The sequence below is a fragment of the Mobula birostris genome, chromosome 18 (genome assembly GCF_030028105.1).
Source record: "Mobula birostris isolate sMobBir1 chromosome 18, sMobBir1.hap1, whole genome shotgun sequence".
In the NCBI taxonomy this organism is placed as follows: domain Eukaryota; kingdom Metazoa; phylum Chordata; class Chondrichthyes; order Myliobatiformes; family Myliobatidae; genus Mobula; species Mobula birostris.
Genome location: NC_092387.1, coordinates 48,666,903 through 48,694,580, shown reverse-complemented (window position 1 = coordinate 48,694,580; position 27,678 = coordinate 48,666,903). Strand labels below are relative to the sequence as shown.

The 27,678-nt window shown below is 41.3% G+C and overlaps 1 protein-coding gene across 13 annotated transcripts in view; it reads right to left on the bottom strand.

The window, feature by feature from the left end:
* cdh23 (cadherin-related 23) overlaps positions 1–27,678 on the bottom strand; it is a 1,156,658-nt gene that overhangs the window by 1,115,578 nt on the left and 13,402 nt on the right. For all 13 annotated transcript variants that reach the window (XM_072282605.1, XM_072282606.1, XM_072282607.1 and 10 more), the window contains exon 2: positions 6,321–6,407. In XM_072282605.1, coding sequence (XP_072138706.1) covers positions 6,321–6,384 — 64 coding nt within the window. In that variant the 5' untranslated portion in view covers positions 6,385–6,407. The remainder of the gene's footprint in view (positions 1–6,320; positions 6,408–27,678) is intronic.

Sequence of the window (27,678 nt, the reverse complement as noted above, 5' to 3'; positions counted from 1 at the left end):
GTGAAATTTGTTGCTTTACAGCAGCAGCAGTGTAAAACAAGGGTACAATAACAAATAGCAAAAAAGTGCAAAAAGGGAGCAAAACAGTGAGCAAGTGTTTCTAAGTTGTGTAACCCTATGACCAATATTATCACATTATCATGCAATACAATCATGCCCTAATTTATGAACATTCCATTTATAAATTTGCACCATAACATTCCTAACTCTGATCATTCTGATGATTAGTATGCCACTCTCTGGACGTGGCATATACTGTACAATGCGTTTCACCCAGTCTTCATGACTCCTGAAATTTTGCTTCATGATGCGTTTTCCAGAATTGAATCCCTTCGAGGGATTAGTGTAATTAACTTTACAAAGTAAAGATTTTATTGAAGTCCAGATTATTAGTGAGGTTATAAAGAGTCCATTAGACTTGTTCTGACCTGAAAATAATTATTCCCCCCCCCCCCCCCAAGTCCACCTGATCCAAATTAAATCAGGTTTGGGTTCCAGGATAAGATTAACTAAAGCAGTTTTGCCAATATTAAAATCATGGCAAGGGTAAATAGTCCAATACGCTTGTGAGAAAAGAATGAGGGGAGTGGGATTAGTTGAAAGGTTCTGCTAAAGAACTGATTAGGGCAATGATAGCTTCAATGCATTTTTCATATGCAATCATTTAATGACGAAATTAAGGTTGGTAGTGGTGTGGATGGTATAGGAGATTGCCGTACAAGTTCCAGGGCTAAGCTGAGAAACAGCAGATGGAGTTCAATCCAGAAAAGTGATACATTTTGTACGGTCGAACTTGATGGCAGAATACCTGGTTAATAATAGATCCTCAAAGTTGCCGCACTGGTTGATAGGGTAATTAAGGAGGCACATGGTTCGATGGTCTTCATTAATCAGAGGAATTAAATTCAAGAACCTTGTGGTAATATTGCAGCTCTATAAAACTCCGGTTCGACCACACTTGCAGTATTGTGTTCAATTCTGGTTGCCTATTTATAGAAGGATGTGAAAGCTTTAGAGAGGGTGCAAAGGAGATTTACCAGAATGCTGCCTGGACTAGAGAGCATAGGGCTTTTCTCTTTGGAGTATAAAGGATGAGAGGTGACTTGACAGAGTGAACAGCTAGAGACATTTTACCAGAGCAGCAATGACTAACGCAAGAGAACACACTTTTAAGATGACTGGAGGAGACTACTGGGAGATGGTAGAGGTAGGTTAAGTTTTTTTAAATAAAACGAAGGTGAATGGAACATGCTGACCAGGGTGGTGGTAGAAGCAGCTAAATCAGGGCATTCAAAAGACATAGTCACTAGATTATGGAATTGTTCCAGAAGACTGTAAAATTGCAAATGTCACTCCACTCTTCAATAAGAGAGAGGCTGAAGAAAGGAAATTATAGGCCAGTTAGTATGAACTTAGCAGTTGAGAAGATTTTGGAGTTGATTGTTAAGGATATGGTTTGGGGGTACCTGGATGTAAATGATAAAATTGGCTGTAGTGAGCACGGTTTCCTCAAAGGAAAAAAACTTGCCTGACAAATCTGTTGGAATTCCTTGAAGAAATAACAAGCAAGTTAGACAAAGGGCAAGTTAGACAAATCAGTTTATGTTGTGTAGACAAATCAGTTTATGTTGTGTACTTAGATTTTCAGAAGGCCTTTGACAAGGTGCCACACAAGGCTGTTTAACAAGCTATGAGCACATGGTACTGTAGGAAAGATTCTAACATGGAAAAGCAGTGGCTGAGTGGCAGGAGGCAAAGAGTGAAAATAAAGGGAGCCTTTTCTGGTTGGCTGCCAGTGACTAGTGGTGTTCCATGGGGGTCTGTGCTGGGATCGATTCTTTTTTATGTTATATGTTAATCATTTGGATGATGGCTTTGTTGCAAGGGGTTTGCAAATGATACGAAGATAGGTGGAGGTGCAGGTAGTTTTGAGGAAGTAAGAGGCTACAGAAAGACTTAGATTAGGAGAAAGGGCAAAGGGGTGGAAAATGGAATAGTGTCAGGAAGTGTATAGTCATGCACTTTGACAGAAGGAATGAAAGGGTTGACTATTTTCTAAATGGAGAGAAAATACAAAAATCTGAGGCGCAAAGGGATTTGGATTCCCCAAAGGTTAATTTGCAGGTTGAGTCTCTGGCGAGGAAGACAAATGCAACGTTAGCATTCATCTCAAGGGGACTAGAATATAAAAGAAAGGATGTAATTTTGAAATGTTATGAAGCACTGTTGAGGCCTCACCTGGTGTATTGTGAGCAGTTTTGGGGCCCTTATCTTAGAAAGGATGTGCTGAAACTGGAAAGGGTTTAAAAGAAGGTTCACAAAAATTATTCCATAAGACCATAAAACATAGGAGCAGAATTAGGCCATCTGGACCATGAAGTCTGCTTCACCATTCAATCGTGGCTGATCCTTTTATTTTTCTCCTCCTCAATCCCAGTCCCCGGCCTTCCGCCCATAACCTTTGCTGCCATGTCCAATCAAGAACCTATCAATTTCTGCCTTAAATACACCCAACAACTTGGCCTCCACAGCTGCATGTGGTAACAAATTTCACTAATTCACCACTCTTTGGCTAAAGAAATTTCTCTGCATCTATTTTGAAAGGGTGCCCTCTATCCTGAGGCTGTGCCCTCTTGTCCTAGACCCTCCCACCATGGGAAACATCCTTTCCATATCTACTCTGCCTAGGCCTTTCAACATTCGAAAGGTTTCAATAAGATCCCTCCTCATCCTTCTGTATTCCAGTAAGTACAGACCCAGACCCATCAAACAATGGACAAGGGAGTCACGTAGGGAGCGACCCCTGTGGAAAGCAGAAGCGGGGGGGGGGGTGAGAAAGATATGCTTAGTGGTGGGATCCCGTTAGAGGTGGCGGAAGTTACAGAGAATTATATGTTGGACCCGGAGGCTGGTGGGGTGGTAGGTGAGGACCAGGGGAACCCTATTCCTAGTGGGGTGGCGGGAGGATGGGGTGAGAGCAGATTTGCGTGAAATGGAAGAGATGTGTTTGAGAGCAGAGTTGATGGTGGAGGAAGGGAAGCCCCTTTCTTTGAAAAAAGGAGGACATCTCCTTCGTCCTGGAATGAAAAGCCTCATCCTGAGAGCAGATGCGGCGGAGACAGAGGAATTGTGAGAAAGGAGATGGCACCTTTGCAAGAGACAGGGCGGGAAGAGGAATGGTGAAGGTAGCTGTGAGAGTCCGTAGGCTTATAGTTCCACAGCAATCGCTCCCTACGTGACTCCCTTGTCCATTCGTCCCCCCACCATCCCTTCCCACCGATCTCCCTCCCAGCACTTATCCTTGTAAGCGGAACAAATGCTACACATGCCCTTACACTTCCTCCCTCACCATCATTCAGGGCCCCAGACAGTCCTTCCAGGTGAGGTGACACTTCACCTGTGAGTCGGCTGGGGTGATATACTGCATCCAGTGTTCCCGATGCAGTCTTCTATATATTGGTGAGACCCAACGCAGGCTTGGAGACCGTTTCGCTGAACACCTATGCTCTGTCCAGCAGAGAAAGCAAGATCTCCCAGTGGCCACACATTTTAATTCCACGTCCCATTCCCATTCTGATATGTCTATCCACAGCCTCCTCTACTGTCAAGATGAAGCCACACTCAAGTTGGAGGAACAACACCTTATATTCCATCTGGGTAGCCTCCAATCTGATGCCATGAACATTGACTTCTCTAACTTCCATTAATACCCCAGCTCCCCTTCATACCCCATCCCTTATTTATTTATTTATTCCCTTTTTTCCTCTTTTTCTCCCTCTGTCCCTCTCACTATAACTCCTTGCTCATCCTCTGGGCTCCACTCCCCCTTTCTTTCTCCCTAGGCCTCCTGTCCCATGATCCTCTCCCTTCTCCAGCCTCATATCCCTTTTGCCAATTGACTTTCCAGCTCATATCTCCATCCCTCCCCCTCCTGTCTTCTCCTATCATTTTGGATCTCCCCCTCCCACTTTCAAATCTCTTACCATCTCTTCTTTCAGTTAGTCCTGACAAAGGGTCTCGGCCCGAAACGTCGACTGTACCTCTTCCTATAGATGCTGCCTGGCCTGCTGCGTTCACCAACATTTTTGGTGTGTGTTGCTTGAATTTCCAGCATCTGCAGATTTCCTCGTGTTTGTGTGGATTGATCTTATAGTAGGTTAAGGAGTCAGCACAACATTGTGGGCTGAAGGGCCTGTACTGTGTTTGTACTGTTCTATGTTCTAAATTCTGCTCTGCACAGTCTTCAATTAGACCAGTGAATCACAAAACAACCAACCACATGACAGAATTTACAGAAATGTGATCCAAGATATTGCTGGTCACCGAAACGTTCCTATAAGCAAACCAATTACATTCTGGAACCAGAAATCAAATCCAAATTCTCCACGAGTTCTGCTGCTTAATACCAGAACAGGAGCTTCTAGAAAAATTCACATCAGCTGACTACGAGGCTTTGTGAACATCAAACGATAAATCAGTCTGTGTCTCCAACCACATTCCTCTCTGCTGTACATAGTCACAAACTCTAAAGTCAAATGGGGAAATTAGCAAATGTTGAAAAAGCAATATTAAACCAATAGCAGTTTTTCTACTAATATCAATAAAAGCTCAAACTGAAATGTTCACTCAGTTGCTCCTTCCTCATGTCTGATCCGCTGAGAGTTTCTGTATTGGCAGCTTTTGATTTTCCTTCATTGAATCAGTCAGTTTACAAGATTCATGTTAAACAAGGTGATGGATAGACAAAGGGGTTCAGGGAGGGAATGCAGATTTTTGTACCCTGGCAGCCCAAGATACAGCATCACGTGTTGGAGCAACCGAATTTGGGAGATTCTCCTTTACCTTATTAGCCAAGGATACCTTTTGTACCCTTTTATCCATTCGATATCATTAACTGCAGTCTACAACTAACATCTGCCTCCTATTCCCTCTCCAGAGTTTCAGTATTCGTTGTCAGCCAAGGTTCTCTAATCCTGCTAGGTTTGCCTTTTACTCTAACCAGAAGGTTGGTCCTGAATTTTCCCAGTCTTAATTTTAGAAGCCTCACACTTGCCAGATATCCCTTTACCTTCTAACAGCCTCTTCCATTCCACCCATCCTGTCTTCAAAAGCTTTGTCCAAATTTAGGGCTTTAACTTGTGGATTAGCATCACCTCTTTTCATTACTACTTTAAAACTAATAGATCTGTGGTCACTGGTCCTAAAATGCTCCCCACTGACACTTCAGCCACTTTCCCAGCCCCCAATTTCCTAAGAGGATATTGAATGTTGCCCTCTCCCTCTCTTGTAAGTCATCTACGTATTCTGTGATGAAACTTTCCTGGACACACACAAATTCTACCCTATCAATCCCTTTGCACTATGGCTGTCCCAGACAATATGAATGTTAGTGAAGCATTCTTAAGCATAGCTACTGCTGCAATGCACCAAGTGTAGTAGCCAGTTAGTCTAGATCAAGATCTCACTAACAGCAACAACAGATAGTCTGTTTGCTGAACGATAAACATTGGTTGGGAATGGTAAGTCTTCTTTGATTCTGCAACATAGGCAACTTGCATGCGCAATTAATGCAATCTCTGAAAGATGTTATCACTAGAGCAGCACACACAAAATGCTGGAAGACCTCAACAGGCCAGACAGCATCTACAGAAAAGAGTATACTCGATGTTTCGGGCTGAGTCCCTTCATCAGGGCTGAGGAAGTCCTGATGAAGGGTCTTGGTTCAAAACATCGACTGTACTCTTCTTCATAGATGCTGCCTGGCCTGCTGAGTTCCACCAGCATTTTCAGTGTTGCTTGGATTTCCAGTATCTGCAGATTTTCTCTTGTTTATCACTAGAGAAGCATCCCCTCTGTTCTAGAGTGTCAAGCTTTATTGTTCAAGTACATGAATTCTAAAAGCTAGACCCAAAAAAATCCATAAAACCAGATTGTTGTTTAAAAAAAACTCATTTGATTGAATAATACCATTTAGGGAAGGGGATCTGTAATCCTTACCTGGTTTCACTGAGAGACTAGATCCATCATGGTTAACTACCTGCCTTCTCTGCTCAGGGCAATTGTGAAATAAGGGTTAGCATTGCCATCAATGAACAATTTAAATAAAACTGAACCACATCAGACATCATAGTGAGGTCACTGATCACTACCCGGTAGTAAACATACACTGCTTTTCATTCAACAGATACATTTGACTGACACTGCAACATTTCAACCCGACCAAAACACAAAAGGGTTTGGTATGACCCGGCTTACAATTACTTGCTCAGCCATATCCTCAGGGTTGTTGGAGTGCAAACATGCTCTGTGACAATACTTACCCAAAGATACCGACTGCAGGAAAAGTAACAAGCCAAACACGCAAGGAAATGGACCCATCTTCATTTCGTATTATCATTGCCCATTACCTGATGGCGAGTTTAGAGAGAAAAAGCAAAGAATTAGTACGTGACTGGAAATTTCCAAGGAAATGCCGAATAGATTAAATATTAACCCAGTGAAGCTAACAACTAGAGGAAAGGGGTTATCAGCAGGGATATGAAACTCAGATTAAAGTCTACTCTCCAGAGAAGAAAGATGCAGAAATGAAGATGTGTATCTGGTACATTCAATGCATCCCTTGAAATTCAATCACATTTAAATCCCCATAGGGATCAGTGCATTAGTCCAAAACCCACAAACTGCGATGCTTGATTTCATGGGGCAGTACTTAGCTATTCTAATTGGTGTTAAGACAAACCAATATTCCAACTTAAGGATGTGTGTCATAATTTACTGGTGCGGATCATGCTGCTGCCTGAGTCAGAGAAGCATTGGAGGAATAGATGTGCAGTCTGAGTGGCTGTCTTAGTTGCTTTTCTTGTGATTGCAGGACCCTGTTGGATCTTGTTAACGTGGAACGCTACGAGTCAGATTCATTGGTTTATTGGTGGATGGTGGGGCAACTGCATGACTGCTGTCGTAGCGAAGACCAGGCCTCAAGCCACAGTGTCATCAGTTTGCAGCTGCCCAGGAGAGCCAGAGGTGTTGGAATCAGTGCAGCCCACCCTCCAGTGTTTGCTCAACAGAAGACAAGCCATATTCTATTCTACTGCAGACTGCTGCAACATTCATAAACTCAGGGACTTAGACTATAATTTCTGTGTGACTGTATTTTACTGCTATCTTATGTATTTGCCATCTAATGTGCCTTTTGCTGTGTATGACCGTGGGTACGTGTTTTGCACCTTGGTTCCAGAGTAACGCCATTTGATTTGGCTGTATTCATGCATGTTTGAATGACAATTAAACATGAATTTGAACTATGTCAATCTTCATGCTAATAGTGCACACTATTCTCTTGGCTTTAGAACGAATTAAAACAAATTATACATTCCTTATAGTTTCTAAGCATAAGCACACACTTAAAGCAATCCAAGTGGGATATTGATAAGCAAAAGTTGAAATTTATTGAGCCTGGTGATATTGCGAAATATCTCTGTATTCATACAGTTTTTTCGAAGGAGAAGTGGATTAATAAACTTTTTTCACGGATTTAAAACTCAAAGAATGGACTTAAAACAGTATTACAAGGAAATTAAAGGCACGAATGAACATAATCAATTCTGGCACCAAGTTTCGTATGTAGCTATAAAATATCAATCTGCTTTGATAACGTCTGAAGGAGAAATGTTCCTTTTTTCTGGTGGACCTTGCAGGAACCTTCAGATTAAAAGCCAATACTAAAGACGGCACCTCCAAGAACACTGCATTCCTTCAGTGGTGCTGTTGGGCCTCGAGAGGCACCGTTTGTTTTGCATGGACATCACTTCCTGTAAGTAAGCTGCTTTTTTCATTTCCTGCACGGGTTAATTTGGATTTAGTTTTGAAACACACGGTGGAAAAACATTCATCTCCATGCCCTCTTTATTTGCCCTTGAAACAGGAATATCTAGTAAGCTTTGTTAATATCAGTAAACATTTAGTATTTATATTTCGAAGGAAGTATTATGTTTATCAACTATCATTAAGATATTGTTGTGCCGCAGGTTTACACAGCATAGTTATGAAGTTTTGTGAATGTGTATTACCTTGGTTAACACTAGCAAATGCAAGTATCTTGTGGATAGGATGTCCCACTCCCTGAAGAGAAACATGAGCAGTAGCGGCAGTGGTAGTTTTACCTTCAGGATCTTAAATTCATGAAAATCTGAAGAATCTACGCAGCAATTCCACAATCTACAACCCCAAAGAACCAATGGAACTAGATTCCTACCTTGGCGAGTAGGGTAAAGGAAAACCCCAAGGCATTCTTCAATTATGTGAAGAACAAAAGGATGACAGGAGTGAAGGTAGGACTGATTAGAGATAAAGGTGGGAAGATGTGCCTGGAGGCTGTGGAAGTGAGCAAGATCCTCAATGAATACTTCTCTTTGGTATTCACCAATGAGAGGGAACTTGATGATGGTGAGGACAATATGACAGAGGTTGATGTTCTGGAGCATGTCGGTATTAAGGGAGAGGAGGTGTTGGAGTTGTTAAAATACATTAGGATGGATAAGTCCCAGAGGCCTGATGGAATATTCCCCAGGCTTGCTCCACAAGGCGAGGGAAGGGATTGCTGAGCCTCTGGCTAGGATCTTTATGTCCTCGTTGTCCACAGGAATGGTACCGGAGGACTGGAGGAAGGAGAATGCTGTCCCCTTGTTCAAAAAAGATAGTAGGGATAGTCCGGGTAATTACAGACCAGTGAGCCTTACGTAGGTGGTGGGAAAGCTGTTGGAAAAGATTCTTAGAGATAGGATCTATGGGCATTTAGAGAATCATGGTCTGATCAGGGACAATCAGCATGACTTTGTGAAGGGAAGATCGTGTCTAACAAGCCTGATAGAGTTCTTTGAGGTGGTGACCAGGCATATAGATGAGGGTAGTGCAGTGGATGTGATCTACATAGATTTTAGTAAGGCATTTGTCAAGGTTCCACATGGTAGGCTTATTCAGAAAGTCAGAAAGCATGGGATCCTGGGGAGTTTGGCCAAGTGGATTCAGAACTGGCTTGCCTGCAGAAAGCAGAGGGTCGTGGTGGAGGGAGTACATTCAGATTGGAGGGTTGTGACTTGTGGTGTCCCACAAGGATTGGTTCTGGGATCTCTACTTTTCGTGATTTTTATTAACGACCTGGATGTGGGGTTAGAAGGATGGGTTGGCAAGTTTGCAGACGACACAAAGGTTAGTGGTGTTGTAGATAGTGTAGAGGATTGTCAAAGATTGCAGAGCGACATTGATAGGATGCAGAAGTGGGCTGAGAAGTGGCAGATGGAGTTCAACCCGGAGAAGTGTGAGGTGGTACACTTTGGAAGGACAAACTCCAAGGAAGAGTAGAGTACAAAGTAAATGGCAGGATACCTGGTAGTGTGGAGGAACAGAGGGATCTGGGGGTACATGTCCACAGATCCCTGAAAGTTGCCTCACAGGTAGATAGAGTATTTAAGAAAGCTTATGGGGTGTTAGCTTTCATACGTCAAGAGATAGAGTTTAAGAGTCGCAATGTAATGATGCAGCTCTATAAAACAATGGTTAGACCACACTTGGAGTACTATGTCCAGTTCTGGTCGTCTCACTATAGGAAGGATGTGGAAGCATTGAAAAGGGTACAGAGGAGATTTACCAGGATGCTGCCTGGTTTAGAGAGTATGCATTATGATCAGAGATTAAGGGAGCTAGGGCTTTACTCTTTGGAGAGAGGAGACATGATAGAGGTATACAAGATATTAAGAGGAACAGATAGAGTGGATAGCCAGCGCCTCTTCCCCAGGGCACCACTGCTCAATACAAGAGGACATGGCTTTAAGATAAGGGGTGGGAAGTTCAAGGGGGATATTAGAGGAAGGTTTTTTTTACTCAGAGAGTGGTCGGTGCATGGAATGCACACTGCCTGAGTCAGTGGTGGAGGCAGATACACCAGTGAGATTTAAGAGACTACTAGACAGGTATATGAAGGAATTTAAGGTGGGGGGTTATATGGGAGGCAGGGTTTACGGGTCGGCACAACATTGTGGGCCGAAGGGCCTGTACTGTGGTGTACTGTTCTATGTTCTATGTTGTATATCAACCTAGTTGATCATGTCTTAGGAGGGTTCCAAGCTAAACAGCTCACCCTCTCCTCATGGTTATCTGGCCCAATATACCTTGCTGATCTCCACCAGGAACATCATCGAGGCCTGTATTTTCAAAGTCTGTGTAGAAAGACTGTTTTCAAAACTAGTCTCTGACACTATCCCTCTTTTGCCAAAAACTTAATGAAGTGATCACTTCAAACTTATTGAAACAAAAGTGATATCCTATGGATGCCCATGTGGTGGTGGGAGGGGGGGGGGAAGTATTCTAGACTCTGGAGGCAACATTTGTTAATAGAAAACAAAGTGCATATACAAAACATCACTTCCTGTACATAACCTGTTTTTATATCAAAATTCAAAGTACGCATACTATATACAACCTTGAGATTCATCTCCTTACAGGCAACCACAAAACAAAGAAACTCAACAGAAGCCTTAAAATAAAAGGACAAACATCATACATCCAATGAGCAGGGAAGAAAAACAAATTGTACAAACAATAAAAGTAAGCAATTAATATTCAGAAGTGAAGTTCACAAACCTGAGTCCACAGCCAATTCAGCAACCCATTAGTTGCATGGTCACAGACTCAGCTCAACACAGAGTCGAGTAAACCTCACCGGGCAGTGAACACCAGCCTGTTCCTCCCCTCTGGACCCGACACCCTGACTTTTCAATATAGCCTGGCATTTAAATTAGCCAAACAGTGGGTCGTTCTTCGCTCTTGGACCCAGGTTCTGCAACTTTGATATGCTCTCGGGCGCGACATCTCAATTTAGCCCATACCCAGCCTTTCCAATCTGACCTGGTGCTTAAACATCAGCTTGTTTCTCGCTCTCGGGCCCTACCGCCTCAAATCTGCATCGCCTCACCTCTGCCCTTTCGTATCACCATGCCACAACCATGCTGGACCTTCTAGACTTCAGCTCATACCACAAAAATGCCAGGTCATACAGACGGTTCAGAAAGCTGAATTCCCAAAGGGAAGTTACAAGCCTTTGATAGTAGCGATCATTTGGGGAAAAAAGTGTGATTAATAAAGTAAATTAGTAGTTTTGTTTGCTACCAGCACCATTACTGTGTTTCACCAGTGCCCTCTTACCTGAGTTTATTTGGATTTTGTTTTGAAGCACATGGTAGAAAAACTTGCATCTTCATGCCCCCTGTATTTGCCCTTGAAACAATATCTGTTTGTTAATATCGGTAAACATTTACTACTTTTTTGAAGGAAGTATTATTTTTACTCACCTATATTATTAAGATATTGATTTTCCATGAATTTACTCATTTACATGGCATAGTCATGGAGTTTGGTATGTGTGTAAAACCTTGGTTACCTTCGACTGCAAGAATAATCGACGGCACATTCAGGTGCAAGACGATTCTGTATCAAGTTTAATATGCATTTTACTTAACTTTCTGCAGTTTCACAAGTAAGATCTCATTAAAAACCCTGAAGGACGCTTCTGTCTCGAGTGATTTTTGAGAAAGTGTTAAACTCACTACATAACTTTGTATATCTGCACTACAAGGGCAGTAGAATTTCAGCCAAGTTTGACTTCTTTGGCACATTAGCTTTTCATTACATTCTATTGTATTTTATTTTTCCTGTAAGCACCTGCAAGGAAATGAATTTCAAGGTAGTACTTGGTAACACATACCTACTGTGATAATAAATTTCCTTTGAACTGGCAGCCTGGATACTGCCTTAGCTACTGACTTCATTAAGACCTGTGTGGATGAATGTGTGCCTAAAAAAACTTAGTGTACATTCCCAAACCAAAAGCCGTGGATGAATCAGGAGGTACGTTGTCTGCTGAAGGCTAGGTCTGTGGCATTCAAGTCTGGCAACCCAGGCCAGTACCAGCAAATCAGGTATGATTTGTGGAGGGCTATTTCAAGGGAGAAGAGTCAATTTCGAAGAAGGTTGGAGACAACATCGGATGCATGGCAACTCTGGCAGGGTCTGCAAGACATTACTTCCTACAAAGCGAAACCCAACAGCATGAATGGCAGCAATGCTTCACTACCAGAAGAACTCAACACCTTCTATACCTGCATTAAAAGGGAGAACACAACTACAGCTGTGAAGATCCCTGCTGCACCTGATGACCCTGTGATCTCTGTTTCAGAGGCCAATGTTAGGCTGTCTTTAAAGAGAGTGAACCCTCGCAAGGTGGAAGGTCCCGATGGAGTACCTGGTAAGGCTCTGAAAACCTCTGCCAACCAACAAAATCATAATTGAGAAGTTGCAGAACCTGGGCCTCTGCACCTCCCTCTGCAATTGGATCCTCAGCTTCCTAACCACAAGACCACAACCTGTGCAGATTGGTGATAACATATCATTCTCGCTGACAATCAACATTGGCCGCACCTCAGGGGTGAGTGCTTTGCCCACTGCTCTACTCTATATACACATGAGTGTGTGGCTAGGCATAGCTCAAATACCATCTATATATTGCTGACAATACAACACTGTTGGTAGAATCTCAAGTGGTGACGAGAGGGTGTAGAGGAGTGAGATATGCCAACTAGTGGAGTGGTGCCGCAGCAACAACCTGGCACTCAACATCAGTAAAACAAAAGAGCTGATTATGGACTTCAGGAAGGACAAGATGAAGGAACACATACCAATCCTCATAGCGGGATCAGAGGTGGAGAGAGTGAGCAGTTTCAAGTTCCTGGGTGTCAAGATCTCTGAGGATCTAACCTGGTCCCAACACATCGATGTAGTCATAAAGAAGGCAAGACAGCAGCTATACCTTATTAGGAGTTTGAAGCGATTTGGCAGGTCAACAAATAAACTCAAAAACTTCTATAGTTGTATCATGGAGAGCATTCTGACAGGCCACATCACTGTCTGGTATGGAGAGGCTACTACACAGGACCGAAAGAAGCTGCAAAAGGTTGTAAATCTAGTTGGCTCCATCTTGGGTACTAGCCTACAAAGTAACCAGGACATCTTCAAGAAGCGGTGTCTCAGAAAGGCAGCGTCCATTATGAAGGACCTCCAGCACCCAGGGCATGCCCTTTTCTCCCTATTACCATCAGGTAGGAGGTACAGAAGCCTGAAGGCACACACTCAGCGATTCAGGAACAGCTCCTTCCCCTCTGCCATCCTATTCCTAAATGGACATTGAATCCTTGGACACCACCTCACTTTTTAAAAAATATACAGTATTTCTGTTTTTTTTTGCATTTTTTAAAATCTATTCAATATACGTATACTGTAATTGATTTACTTGTTTATAATTATTTTTATTTTATTTTTTTTTTCTCTTCTAGATTATGTATTGGATTGAACTGCTGCTGCTAAGTTAACAAATTTCACATCACATGCCATTGATAACAAACCTGATTCTGAGTAGGACATGAGCCTAACCTGAGACATGAGCGCTGCAACCAAAGGTCCATATAACATTGTAAAGTTGAGTGTCTTAAGAACAAATATCCAACACAATACTTTGGGAAAATCTAATCTATGGATACAAGAACAAAAGAAACCAAAGTGGAAGCAGATCATGGGGCCCTTCAAGTCACCCTGTCATAAACAAAGACCATGGCTCAATTCTTTCCCTGATAATTCCCCCACAGAGCAAAAATCTCTCACATTGAATAATTCAATGTCCACAGCTGCATGAGATAAGCTTATGAATTGTTGGATTCTCCAAGCACTTCTCCACATATGTCAAAATTAATAATCATTATTCTGAAATTAATGTCAGCCTAGAGTTCAAGATTTTAATATCCATCTCATGAGCAGAAACTGCTTTACCATCTTTCACACTGAGCTCTCTCAGAATAGCTTCATTAGACATACTTCCAATTTCTCTTAACCTCCGTTAAGCACAAGCCCAAACTTTCCTCATAAGACAATCTCTTCACGCGAGAGAACACAGACCTATAAGCAGAGGTCAGTGTCCAGAACAGAGCCGTAAATAATTCCTCAACCAGGGAAGAATGCATTTCCTTTGTTCTCTCCTGTCTTCAACTCCTGACACTGTTCATTGGCAGCATCGCAGACACATGGAACAATACAAACTCTCATGCAACAAAAAGAAGGTTTAAACAGAAAACTAATTTGTCAGGAGCAAGCTTTCATTATCTATTTCAATTTGCATTGAACAGATTGCAATTCCTGTTTAGTGAACTGTTTACTCTTAACCAGAAGAAGTGTTTAAAGTCTCAGTAATTATCTTCACTATTAAAATATGACCTGGTAATATCGCTTATTATTGTTTTACCAATTTCATATTGCTTTATGAAGGAATCCCTGATATCATCATCCAGATTCTGAGGTTAATGTAATGGCACAATATCATGATCACATCCCTTTCAGTTTTATCTCAGATATTTGAGAGTGTGACCTTCTCATATCAGTCATCTCATCCATCCTCTGGAGGAAATATGAGAAGAACTCTGCAGAGAGAAATGAAGCCTCAGTACAATCAGGAAGGAAATCTAGATTTAAACCGTATAGAGAAAGCAAGATAAGGAGAGTGAAACCTAGATTACACAAAAGAAACAAAATGTTTAAAGATCAATTTTGAAGGAATAAGACCATCAGATCTCAGAGACAGGGGCACAGTAATATAGTGGTTAGTGCACCACATTATAGCCCCAAGGTTAAATTCCCACTGCTGCCTGTAAGGAGATTATAAAGTTCTCCCCGCACAGATTTCCTCTGGGTGCTCCACTTTCCTCTCACATTCCAAAGACCTACAGGTTATGGTTTGTAAGTTGTGGGCATGCTATGTTGGCACTATTTGTGGGCTGCCCCACCCACCATTCAATCTTCAGACTGTTGGTTGTTGATATAAAATGATGCATTTCACTATACGTTTCAATGTTACATGTGACAATAAAGCTGATATTCTCTTTAGATTTTTACAATTTTCAAACAGTGTATTAGCACAGATTGGTACTCTGTGTGGACACAGTAGGTTTACGGGTCCACTTCTGTGTTTATGACTTAGTAGCTCTAAGTAGGGACTTCCGCCTGCAGCTCAATGGAGTAATACATAAATTTTGTGGCTGCCTTTAATTCTTCCTTTTCCCCAGTTTAAACCTTGAATTTTTAACTTTTATATCTTGGATCTTAGAGGGGAATAGTTGTCATTATGTCATATCCTTTAAGAAGCTGAAAGCAGCTCTTTGAATCTAGCAATGGAAAGGGAAAAACTTCGAAAGAAAAATCAGAAGATGTGCCTGTCTGGGCTGAACGTTTGGAACATGCGTTGATGGCTTTCGACAACAAAATAGACCATAATACTTCTGAGTTGAAGTCGTTCCGACAGTTTTCAGACTGTAGGGGAAAATATTATTTCCTTGAATACTGAGTTTAAAGAATCAAAACGTCAGATTGTGGATATTTCAACCTGCTTGGAACAGGCTCAATATAAAATTGTCGATTTAGAGGCATAGTCTTGTCGGAATAACATTCGAATTGTTGGACTGAAGGAAGGTTCTGAGAGTGGAAATTTATTGGACTATTTTGCCAATTTGTTTCAATCTCTGTTTCCGGATATTCTACCTCAGCCTCCTGATATTGAAAGAGCTCACAGAATTTTCACTTCGAACTCTCAGATTTCAGGTAAAGCACGGCCAATTTTGGTCAATTTTCTTCGCTTTAAAGTTAAAGACCAAATCATAAAACGTGCAAGGAAACAGAGAGTTTTTACATTTAAGGGTTCCAAGATTCATTTTTACGAAGACTATCCACGGGAAGTTGTGGAACAGCGAATCAAATTTGTTCCAGTTATGAAGATAGCCCATGCAAAGGGATTATTTCCATCGCTCCGCTACCCTGCCCGATTAAAATTATTTCCTAAAGATTCTACTCCATGTGTTTTTTTGGATCCCCAAGCGGCATTGGACTATGTTAATTCTATCTTGGAGGCGGCTGATATGTGAAGGATATTAGGTTTGCTGAATAATTTTCTGAAAGAAAACAGGCTTTAAAGATTTCTGATATGTTGAAGATATCCTTTGACCGATGGACTATTTAAAGAAGAGGTGAACAACTTGGATTGACTGATGAATGACTTTTCTGAAGTCTGTTTGGTATATGGAGTAAATTAACACAGCGGACAGATTGTTAACTGGTTTGATCATCTGCTTCTTTCTTCCTTTTCTTTCATTAATTAAGTGATAGTTTTTATAGTTTATATAGACTTTTTCTTATATGGTGAGGAGTGTTTAGTAATAGATAATTAGCTTTAGTTTTTTTTATTAAAACGGCTAGTAAGTCAAAGGAATAATGGCGCTGATTTTCTCTTGTTAGAGATTATATTGTTTAGGTCTAATAGTATTGCTTTGACGCCTCTGGAGACTGTTTTTGCATTCCCTAGTTTATTTTCAATGATGAAGTATAAACATCTTTTTTTCTCTGCTGGGCTTTATCTTAGGGTCATGTGTTTTCTTTGTAAAGGGGAGGGGAGAATTGAGAGAAAAAAACTCTTAAATCACTATTTAAATTGAGCGGCACGCGGAGTTCTGCTTCTTTTTTCTTTCTCTGGGGATGCATTCCGGCTTTTTCTCCCTTTCTGCTGGATTTCTACCTTTTGGGATGGTGCGAGGATTGGGAGTATTTTTGTATTTTGGGGTTTATCATGGGATTTTTTTTTCAGTTTTTTTACATACATCCTGTATTTTTTCCCATTATGGAGTTCCAGGGCATGCATGTTTTCTATATGGTTATACTCATCACTGCCATCTTTGATTAGCCCGCGATGGTATGCGTGTACTTTCGTGTTAAAAACAATATTCTACAGTAGTTAAACAGATAAATGTTATTAATTGGAACGTACGTGGCTAGAATCACCCTATTAAGTGAAAGAAGACCTTAAAAATTATTAATCGATTCCAGCCCAATATAATTTTTGTTCAAGAAACGCATATCAGAATGGGCGATCAAAACAGATTTTTTAAAACGTGGAACAGCCTTCAATATCATGCTACTTGTCAAAATAAAACAAAGGGAGTACCTATTTTTATTAAATCTAATATTTTATTTATCCAAGAAGACACCGTCTCAGATATCAATGGTAGATTTTTAATTATTAAAGGAACAATTTGTAATAGACAAATTGTCCTGGTTAATCTACATGGGCCAAATGTAGATGATCCTTCTTTTTTTAAAAATGTATTTGGTTTATTACCAGATTTAAATGAATATATGTTGCTGATGGGAGGTGACTTCAACTGTTGTTTAAATCCTTTGATTGACAAGAGTTCAACCAATCAGCAGCTTCCGAGTTGTTCAGCATCACTTACTAATTCCTTTTTAATTGATTATGGTTTGATCGAAGTTTGGAGAAATCTACATCCTAATGATAGAGATTATTCTTTTTATTCACATGTTCATAACAAATATTCCAGAATTGATTATTTTATAGCTGATTTCTGATTTTTGTCCAAAGTCTGGAAATGTGAATATGATGCTATCGTTGTTTCGGATCATGCGCCTTTAAGCTTAACTTTTGAATTGAATGATGTTAGTAATGTAAACTTGCCTTGGCGTTTTCCAGAAAACTTATTACAAAGTTCAGACTTTGCCAAATTTATAGAGATTCAGATAAAAGATTTTTTTCTCTTTAATAATACAGGAGATGTGTCAAAATTGATTATATGGGATACATTTAAAGCATATTTGCGAGGTCAGATAATCTCCTATTTGGCTAAGTTTAAGTAACAGACAAAAATAGAGTTAGATAGGATTTCAAAACAAATTAAAGACTTGGATAACACTTCTGCAGTTTCTCCTAATATTGATTTATTTAAACAAAGGGTTGAACTTCAATCACAATAATTTACTATTAACTTATCCTATTGAAAGAAATTTGCTTAAACTAAAAGTCAATTTTATGCGTTTAGAGATAAAAGTAATAAGCTTTTAGCATCCCAACTAAAGGCAGTTAGAGCTAAAAGACAAATTTTAAAAATTCGTAAGGGAGATGGTAGTTTAGCTTGTAATTATGAAGATATTAATAAAATTTTTCAAGGCTATTACAGTGAACTCTATAAATCTCAGTTTCCAGCTGATCCTTCTAAAATGAATGCCTTTTTACAAAAGATTGATTTTCCTAGAATATCTGTTGCAGATCAACAAATTCTTGATACTCCTTTTACTGAAATAGAAATTCAGAAAGCTATTCTTTCAATGCAATCTGGTAAAGCTCCTGGACTGGATGGTATTTCCATAGGATTTTATAAAAAATTTGAAGATTTGCTTACTCCTTATATGTTGGAAATGCTTAAAGATTCTTTTTTGTTAGAAGAGTTACCTTCCACATTTTATGAAGCTTCTATCTCTTTAATTCTTAAGAAAGATAAAGACCCTACTGATTGTGCTTCATATAGACCTATCTCATTATTAAATGTGGATGCTTAAATTCTTTCAAAACTAATGGCTAATCGGTTGGAGAATATACTAGCTAAAATTATTTCTCAGGACCAAATAGGTTTTATAAAAGGCCGTTATTCCTTTTCTAATACTCAGAGACTGTTAAATGTTATATACTCATCCCTCTTGAAGACTCCCCAATGTGTTGTTTCTCTTGATGCTGAAAAGACATTTGATAGAGTTGAATGGAAATACTTATTTAACATTTTAGAGAAATTTAACTTTGGTACTAATTTTAATAAGTGGATTAGAATGATATAGAAAAGCCTTATTGCCACTGTTATTACTAATAATTGCAGATCCCCTTTTTTTCGACTTGCGCGGGGTATGAGACAAGGATGTCCGTTAAGTCCTTTGTTATCTAATTTGGTGCTGGAACCTTTGGCTATTGCACTTTGTGAAGCTAAAGATATTCAACGGATTTCCATAAATTACATTAGATTATGAGAACACTCAGTCCTCTTTTATTATCATTTAGAAATGTATACATGCATTAAGAAATGATACAATGTTTCTCTGGAGTGATATCACAGAAAACAAGACAGACCAAAGACTAACACTGACAGAACCACATAATTATAACATATAGTTACAGTAGTGAAAAACAATACCATAATTTGAAGAACAGTAACAAAAAAGTCTCAAAGTCCTGAGTCGATCGACTCCCGAGTCCCCAATAGCAGGCGACAAAAGGGAGAAACTCCCTGCCATAAACCTCCAGGTACCGTCAACTTGCCGATACCTTGGAAGCAGCCAACCACAGCTGACACTGAGTCCATCTGTCCAAAAATTTCGAGCTTTCGACCAGCCTCTCCGATACAGCCTCCCAAGTGCCATCCCCTGCCGAGCGCCTTCAACCTTACCCTGGCTGGGACTATTCATAAGATTTCCCTTTATGCTGATGATCTCTTAGTTTATGTTTCGAATCCTGAAGAATCTATTCCTAGCTTATTGAAATTATTAAATGAATTTGTTAAGTTTTAAGGATATAAATTAAACCCGCATAAAAGTGAATTATTTCCTCTAAATGATTCTGCTTCTATATATGATGATATTCCTTTTAAAGTTACGGATTCTTTCAAATATTTAGGTATTATCATCACTAAAAATTATGGAGACCCTTTATAGAGCTAATTTAGTTCCCTTAGTGGATTTTATGAAGCAATTATTTTCTAGATGGAATTCACTTACACTTTCGTTAGCCAGTTGAATTCATGCAGTTAAAATGATGATTTTACCAAAATTTTATATGTCTTTGAAAATATTCCTATTTTTCTAACTAAGAAGTTTTTTGATCAGGTTGATTCTATTATTTCATCTTTTGTTTGTAATAATAAAAGACCAAGGATTGGAAAATATAATTTACAAAAGTTAAAAAAAATGGAGATCTTGCTTTGCCTAATTTAAGAATGTATTATTGGGCATTTAATATACGTTATGTGTGTTCTTGGTTATATTGGACCAATAAAAATGAACGACCACCATGGGTTGATCTGGAATTGAAAGGTGTGAAACAATTTTACTTAACTTCATTATTAGGAGTTTCTTTACCTGTACAACTAGCCAAAATTTCTATTCTAAATATATACCCTATGATTAAGCAGTCATTATGAATTTGGTATCAGTTTCGTAAGTTTTTTAATTCTTAAAAAATTTAACCTTCTTATTTTAATTTATCAAAACTATTTATTTAAACCTTCACTGAGCGATCCTACCTTTTCTCTTTGGAGGAATAAAGGAATTTATTCCTTTATGGATTTGTTTCAAGAAGGCTGATTGATGTCCTTTGAGAAATTAGTAACTAAATATTCTCTCTCATACTCACACTTCTTGCAATATCTTCAGGTCAGTCATTCCTTACAAGAATATTTAAGTAATTTTCCATATATCAAAGATTCTGCTCTGTTAGATATTATTCTAAAAATGAACCCTTTAGTGAAAGGTTTCATTGGGAAAATTTATAATTTACTATTACAACAGGATAATTATCTTTTACTTAAGATTAAGCAAGATTGGGAAAGAAAGCTTAACGTGACCTTGATAACAGAGGATTGGTTGCGAATTTTGAAGTTGGTTAACTCTTCTTCGATTTGTGCCAGTCACTCTCTAATTCAATTTAAAATTGTACATCGTTATTATTTGACAAAGGAGAGACTGTCTAAAATATTTCCTAATGTTAATAGTCAGTGTGATAGATGTAAAACTGAGACAGCTATATTGACACATATGTTTTGGTCATGTTCTGTATTGAAACAGTTTTGGAAATCTGTTTTTTCTACAATTTCTAAAGCTTTAAAAATTAATTTACAACCTAATAAATTGACAGTTTTGTTCAGTATAATCCCTCAATATATTCACGGTGTTTCTATATCAGACCAATATGTAATTGCACTTGTTACACTATTGGCCAGAAGGGCTATTTTATTAAAATGGAAAGATGCTTTTGCTCCCACTTTGATACAATGGTTTTCCCAAGTGATGTTATGTCTTAGTTTGGAGAAAATCAGAAGTTGAACTTTTGATCCTTGATTTGACTTTGAGAAAAGTTGGGGCTCTTTTGCCTGCCACTATCATTTGATTTGAGTTAATTAAGATGGTCCCCTTCTGATTCTTGGGTAAATGGATTTGGTTGGCGGATTGACGTGTTTCTTTTATGGAAGCTTGTATGGCGTATAGCTCCGGGATTGTGCTCCAAATGGTTTTTTTCCGTTTTTTTTTGTTAGGGTTTTTTGTTTGTTTTAGTTAGTAGGGGTTCTTTTCCTTTCTTTTTTTTCCAAAAAAAGCTTTAACATTTTGTTTCTTCTTATTATTGATATATTGCTTAACTTGGTTGATAGGTTAACTCTTATTGTACACATTGATATGTTGACTTGATTACTTCAATATATTTTTTTTGTTGTTAATTTTTATTATTAATAAAAAGATTTAAAAGAGAAAGAGAGAGCTCTATTTGGCAGCAATTACAAATTATCAAACACTTCTTCACTTACACCCAACTGCACCAGCCAGAATTGCTTTTGCTGTGTTGACCACATTTCACAGCATCGCATGGATTTCATTACCAAGTCAATCAGCAAGATGCTATGCAGCACCATGTGAAGAGAGGCAAATCAGATGCAACTTCACTTCCACTTTCAACTCTGCATGAGCAGACCTCAAGAGTTGCTGCTTAACTTAATCTTATTTAATATAGCTCATCACACAGAATGCAAAGTACAAACTAAAGGAAAACACAGGTCCGCCACTTGATTAATCCCCGACTGTGCACCAATCCACAGAAAAGTTCAACATTTCCTGCTAGTGCACACAAAATGCTGGAGGAACTCAGCAGGTCAAGCAGCATTCTATGGGAAGGAGTAATGAGTTGACGGTTCAAGCCATGACCCTTCACCAGGACTGGAAAGGAAGAAGCCAGAATAAGTTCGGGGTTGGGGAAAGAAAACAAGCTCAAAGGTCAAGCCAGGTGAGGGGGAAAGTAGGTGGGTTGGGGATAAAGTGAGAAGCTGGGAGTTATTCATGGCTGAATCTCGCTCAGAAAAACTCCAATTCAGTGATCCAGAAATTTTGAATATCCGAAAGACATCCTTCAAGAGATGTTTTGATTTGTACACGGATAACAAGGGCTCAGAGATACATGAACCAAACTCAGGCAAATGGGACTCCCTTGGCTGGTATGGACAAGTTGGGCTGAAAGGCCTGTTTCCATACTGTGTTACTCCAAGACTTTCCCAGTGATTCAATATTTGACCCATTCATTAGATTGGAACACAGCTGACACACAGCCAGGATGAGGGTCTGGAACATGGGCTGCTTTGCAGCTGAAGGTAAGCTCATGATGCTTGCACGCCTCAGCTTGAGACAAGCTGAACAACAAATGCCAAAACTCACCTAGTTTCTGCTTCAATGCAGTCCCTTTAAACTCATCAGGTTCACTGTATCATTATACTACTGCATTCTACACGTGACAAATGTATAGTGATATTAATAGGAGTAACATCCAGTACTCCAGAAAATCTGATCAGCTTCGAACCAAAGCTCTGCAAGGTCAAATTATTGGAGGTTTGGAGTACCAACACTGGTGACCAACTTAAAGAGGGAAAAACAGCTACTAAATGATCAAAAGGAAGAGCCAATGGGTCTTACTGTCACGGAAGCGAGTCAAGCAGCAGATGGATTGCATTGACAAGCTTCCAGGACACGTAATGAAGTAACCAGCATATCGGAAGGAAGATTAAATAATTTTCAAAGTATATTAATACTGGCAGTGCTGCGCTTTGCTGGAAGAATTGCTACTAGATGAGATATTAAACAGTGGGTAAGCTGAGAGATTGATTGCTATTAGTCAACAAATCCATTATTGTATTGACCAACTGTCAAGTTAGTAGAACTTGCTCAAGCTGCACACTGGTCTTTTTCACCCAGTAATTCCTTTTGCCCTGTTCAAGGTCCCATTGCTTTTTTAAAAAATGAACTATGTCACTAATTCTATCAACACTTCTCTCAGTCAACAATAACTGGGCATTGACAACATTGCTACCGGCAGGGTTAATCTGTCAAATTACATATATATTAAATAGCAATGCAACAGAACTCAAATGTGTGTAGTTTTAAGAGGCAAGGAAGTCCATAAATGTGCATCAATAGCACATCCTACCCAAGGAATTATCTTCAGATGAATGCACAAAAATAGGTGCTGTTTGAATAGAAACAAAGGAACCCTGGAATCTCTACTGATGAATATTTATGGTTATATATTAGGTTCATGGTGAATTGACCAGCTCAGTTAGCCAAGTCAGCTACCCCACTGAAGCATGATATAACAGACAAACTTACACACACACCAGTCTGTGCTTGATATGGTTCTTTGTGCACAAGCCAGCTTGAGATAGATGCAAAGTCCAGATGAGGTATTAGAACAATGGAATTAAGCTTGGCCACTCATGCATGAGCCATCAGTAAGGCAAGAAAAAGGAATGCACCCTACTCTTGGCTCGTCCTTCACAATTACTCTGTGCCAGGAGAACAATATTGCAGAGTTCATGAGACTACACAGGAAACCACCATCGGTTTGTCAGGTATTTCAGTAAACAGAGAAGCCCAGTAATAATACGTAGACAACTTGGGGCATGGGAAGCAGGTTATTGTAAGATCTCCAGTTTACCATGTTTATCAAAGCAGCCTGCAGCAAAGTCAAGTTCATGAGTAAGAAAGTTTTGGTTATGGTGGAATAAAGTCATCTGGCCTTAGAAAAGATTAGTCTTAGTTATAATGCAAATTTATTTTGATTATGAGCCTCATCTCACCCAACTCCTTCCCCAGTATCCAAACTTCCTTCCATGTCAAGCTTCTCAAACTAATCTTGACTTTCCACTGCAGTCACTCTCTTAAGCTCGACATTCTCACAACCCTCTGGGTAAAGATATCCGTACACTTGCCCCAAACTGGTTCAAAAGATCACATGGCATTTAGAGCAAAATTAGTTGAATTCTTTTCCTTTTTCCCTCCCCAAACTCTTGAGCCAGCCACTTCTTAAGGAATCATAATTTTGTCCAGTTTTAGTTTTGAACACAGGCAGAGCAATTACTGTAGAAGCAACAGTCTGGCTGTTATGTCCATAATGATGCTCAGTATGTATACAGCGCGTCAGGGAGATACAACTGCTCTCCTGATCTATTTTTCCTCTTATTTTATTTTACTTTAGAGATACAGCATAGAACAAGCCCTTCCACCCCACTGTTCTGTGCTGGCCAGCAACCCACCAAATTAACCCCTAGCCTAATCATCGGACAATTTACAATGGCCAATTAACCTACTAGCCGGTATGTTTTCGGACTTTGGGAGGCAATCAGAGGAAGCCCACCTGCACACGGGAGAACATACTAATATTCTTAGAGGATGCTAGAATTGAATTCCAATGCCCCGAGATGCAATAACGTCACACCAACCACTACCATGGTGCCCACTGCTACGTTCAAAACCAACAGCAAAGGCAAAAGCTAAGCATTCAATGCTGCTGAGACACAGCTGTCTTCATCTCTTGGGATATCAATAGACTCTCGATTGTTTTTGATGCTCTCTTTCTGCTCCTTTCACTTAGTAGCTTCTGACAAATTTAAAATTCAAGTGTTACTTTCCGCAATTCAGCCTAATCCAACAGTGTAGTCTAGATCAGGTCAATAATGTGCTGTGTCGATACTTCTTATCATTTACTCTTATCCTCCCAGGGAGCCTTTGGTACAGTTACAGAAACAACTTTCTCACTTGTGGTAAACCATGTATATATGTTGTGTGGTAAACCATGTATAGATGTTGTAACTCGGTTGCCTGTCTGGACACACCCCTCTGCTGACTGCCCCTGTGGCTCCTCCCACAGAGTCCTGTATAAAGGTTTTTGCCTTGCCCCTCCCCCCTCAGTCCGGAGGCATTCACTGTAGAGGTCGTATTGTACAGCGAATAAAAGCCTTTCAGTATCTTACCAAACCTCAGTCTTTTGGAGTAATTGAAAGTGCTTCAATTTTATTCGCTGTACATTTTAAAACATGGAACAGGTCCTGAGACCAGAAAAATTAGACCTCGATCCGCAAATGCCTGACGCTGGAAACGCTTTCGAACTCTGGCTGACCTGCTTCGAAGCGTATCTAGAGGAGATTAAAGCGACCGACCCCGTAGCAAAGCGCAAAGTTCTACTCTCCAGGGTCAGTCCACGGGTTTATTCGTTGATCAGAGACCAGCCGAACTACGACGGCGCGATGAACGCACTCAAAAGACAATACCTGCGGCCGATAAACAGCGTCTATGCTCGGCATCGCTTAGCGACACGGCAACAACGGTCCGGGGAATCGAGTGCTGAGTTTGTCCGGGCACTACAGACACTCGTGCAGGCCTGCAATTGCCAGGAGCTGACGGTGGCGCAGCATGCAGAACTCCTAGTGAGAGACGCCTTCGTTACGGGGACCAGGTCAGTGTACGTGCGCCAGCGGCTGCTGGAAAAAGCCGATCTTACTCTAAGTTCGGCAATTGAGCTGGCTGATACGTTGGAGGCCGCTCTGCATAACTCCGAGGCTCTCCAGGCACGCGATCCCCCAATGGCCTCGTGAGTGCCGCAGACCCCGCAACCCGCCGGTGAATCGACCTTTGCTGCAGCCAGTCGTGAGTCCGCGAAGTGCTACTTCTGCGGACTGGAGAAGCACCCCCAGAAACGCTGCGCGGCCCGACAAGCTACCTGTTCCAGCTGCGGAAAGAAGGGCCACTTCGCCAAGGTCTGCAAGTCAAAACCGCGAGCGGGATCAAGCAGCGCCGTGTGTGAGACGTGGGGGGGTCGCCATCTTCCCTGCACACTGCCACCATGTGCGAGACATGGGGGCTGCCATCTTCCCTGCACGCCACCACCACGTGCGAGTAATGGGAGCGGCCATCTTGGTCGGCGCCACCTCCCACCACCTACGACTAACGGGTGCTCACGGGCCACCCCACTGCGCCGGACCAAGACAGCGACCCCACCCTGGCTTCCGTGACCCTCGACCAAAGCGCTCCCCACCAGCTCGCAAGGTCAATGATGGACGTCCTGGTGGACTCATGATACGGCCGGTAAGTCAGAGGGTCACCATGGCCTCCGGGTCGCATACAACAGACATCCGGGGGGGTTGTATAGCGACACTAGTGGTGCAGGGCACAGAATATCGGGACTTTAAGTTACTGGTCTTGCCTCAACTGTGTGCCCCTGTGCTGTTGGGGTTGGACCTCCAGAGCCACCTGAAAAGCGTGACAATGAAGTATGATGGGCCCCTCCCGCCAATTACTGTCATAAATTCCGTTTTGTAGAGATATGTCACGTACCCCGCTACTGACCACACACACACACCGACCCGCACATCCCACCCAACATCATGCCAACTGCCACACTACCGACACCACTTGCCGCCTCTCCACCCTCAGGATCCCTCCCCCACCGCTGTTCGCCAACCTGACCCCCGACTGTAAACCTGTGGCAACTAAAAGCAGGAGGTACAGCGCGGGGGACAGAGCTTTCATTAAGTCGGAGGTGCAGCGGCTGTTCAGGGAGGGGGTCATTGAGGCAAGCACAAGTCCTTGGAGGGCGCAGGTGGTCGTTGTTCGGAACGGGGAGAAGAATAGGATGGTCGTGGACTATAGCCAGACCATCAATAGGTTCACGCAGCTCGACGCGTACCCTCCACCCCGCATCGCGGATATGGTCAATCAGATAGCACAGTACAAGGTGTACTCGACCATAGACCTAAAATCCGCTTACCATCAGCTCCCCATTCGCCGGGAGGACCGCCCTTACACCGCCTTCGAGGCGGACAGCAGGCTTTATCAATTCCTGCACGTCCCCTTTGGTGTCACGAATGGTGTATCTGTCTTCCAGAGGGCAATGACCAGATGGTGGACCAGTGCCAACTGAAGACCACGTTCCCATATCTGGATAACATCACCATCTGTGGCCACGACCAGTAGGATCACGACAACAACCTCCAAAAAATTTCTCTAAGTGGCCAAATCTTTCAACTTCACCTATAACAAGGACAACTGTGTATTTGGAACCACCCAACTTGCTATCCTTGGGTGTGTCGTGGAGAATGGAGTCATTGGCCCTGACCCCCACCGTATGCGCCCCTTGTTGGAACTCTCTCTTCCCAATACCCTCAGAGCCCTCAAAAGGTGCCTGGGCTTCTTTTCATATTACGCCCAATGGGTCTCTAACTATGCAGACAAGGCCCGCCCCCTGGTCAAGTCCACCACATTCCCCCTCTCTGCTGAGGCCCACACGGCCTTCAACCGCATTAAAGGGGACATTGCCAAAGCAGCAATGCATGCGGTGGATGAGGCCATTCCCTTCCAAGTAGAGAGTGACGCCTCTGACTTTGCACTGGCTGCTACCCTCAACCAGGCAGGAAGACCAGTGGCGTTCTTCTCCCGTACCCTTCAAGGCCCTGAAATTCGGCACTCTGCGGTAGAGAAAGAGGCCCAGGCCATAGTGGAAGCTATAAGGCACTGGAGGCACTATCTTGCCGGCAAAAGGTTCACCCTGCTAACTGACCAGCGCTCAGTCGCGTTCATGTTTAATAATCAGCAGCGGAGCAAAATCAAAAATGATAAAATTCTGAGGTGGAGAATCGAACTCTCCACCTACAACTATGACATCATGTACAGGCCTGG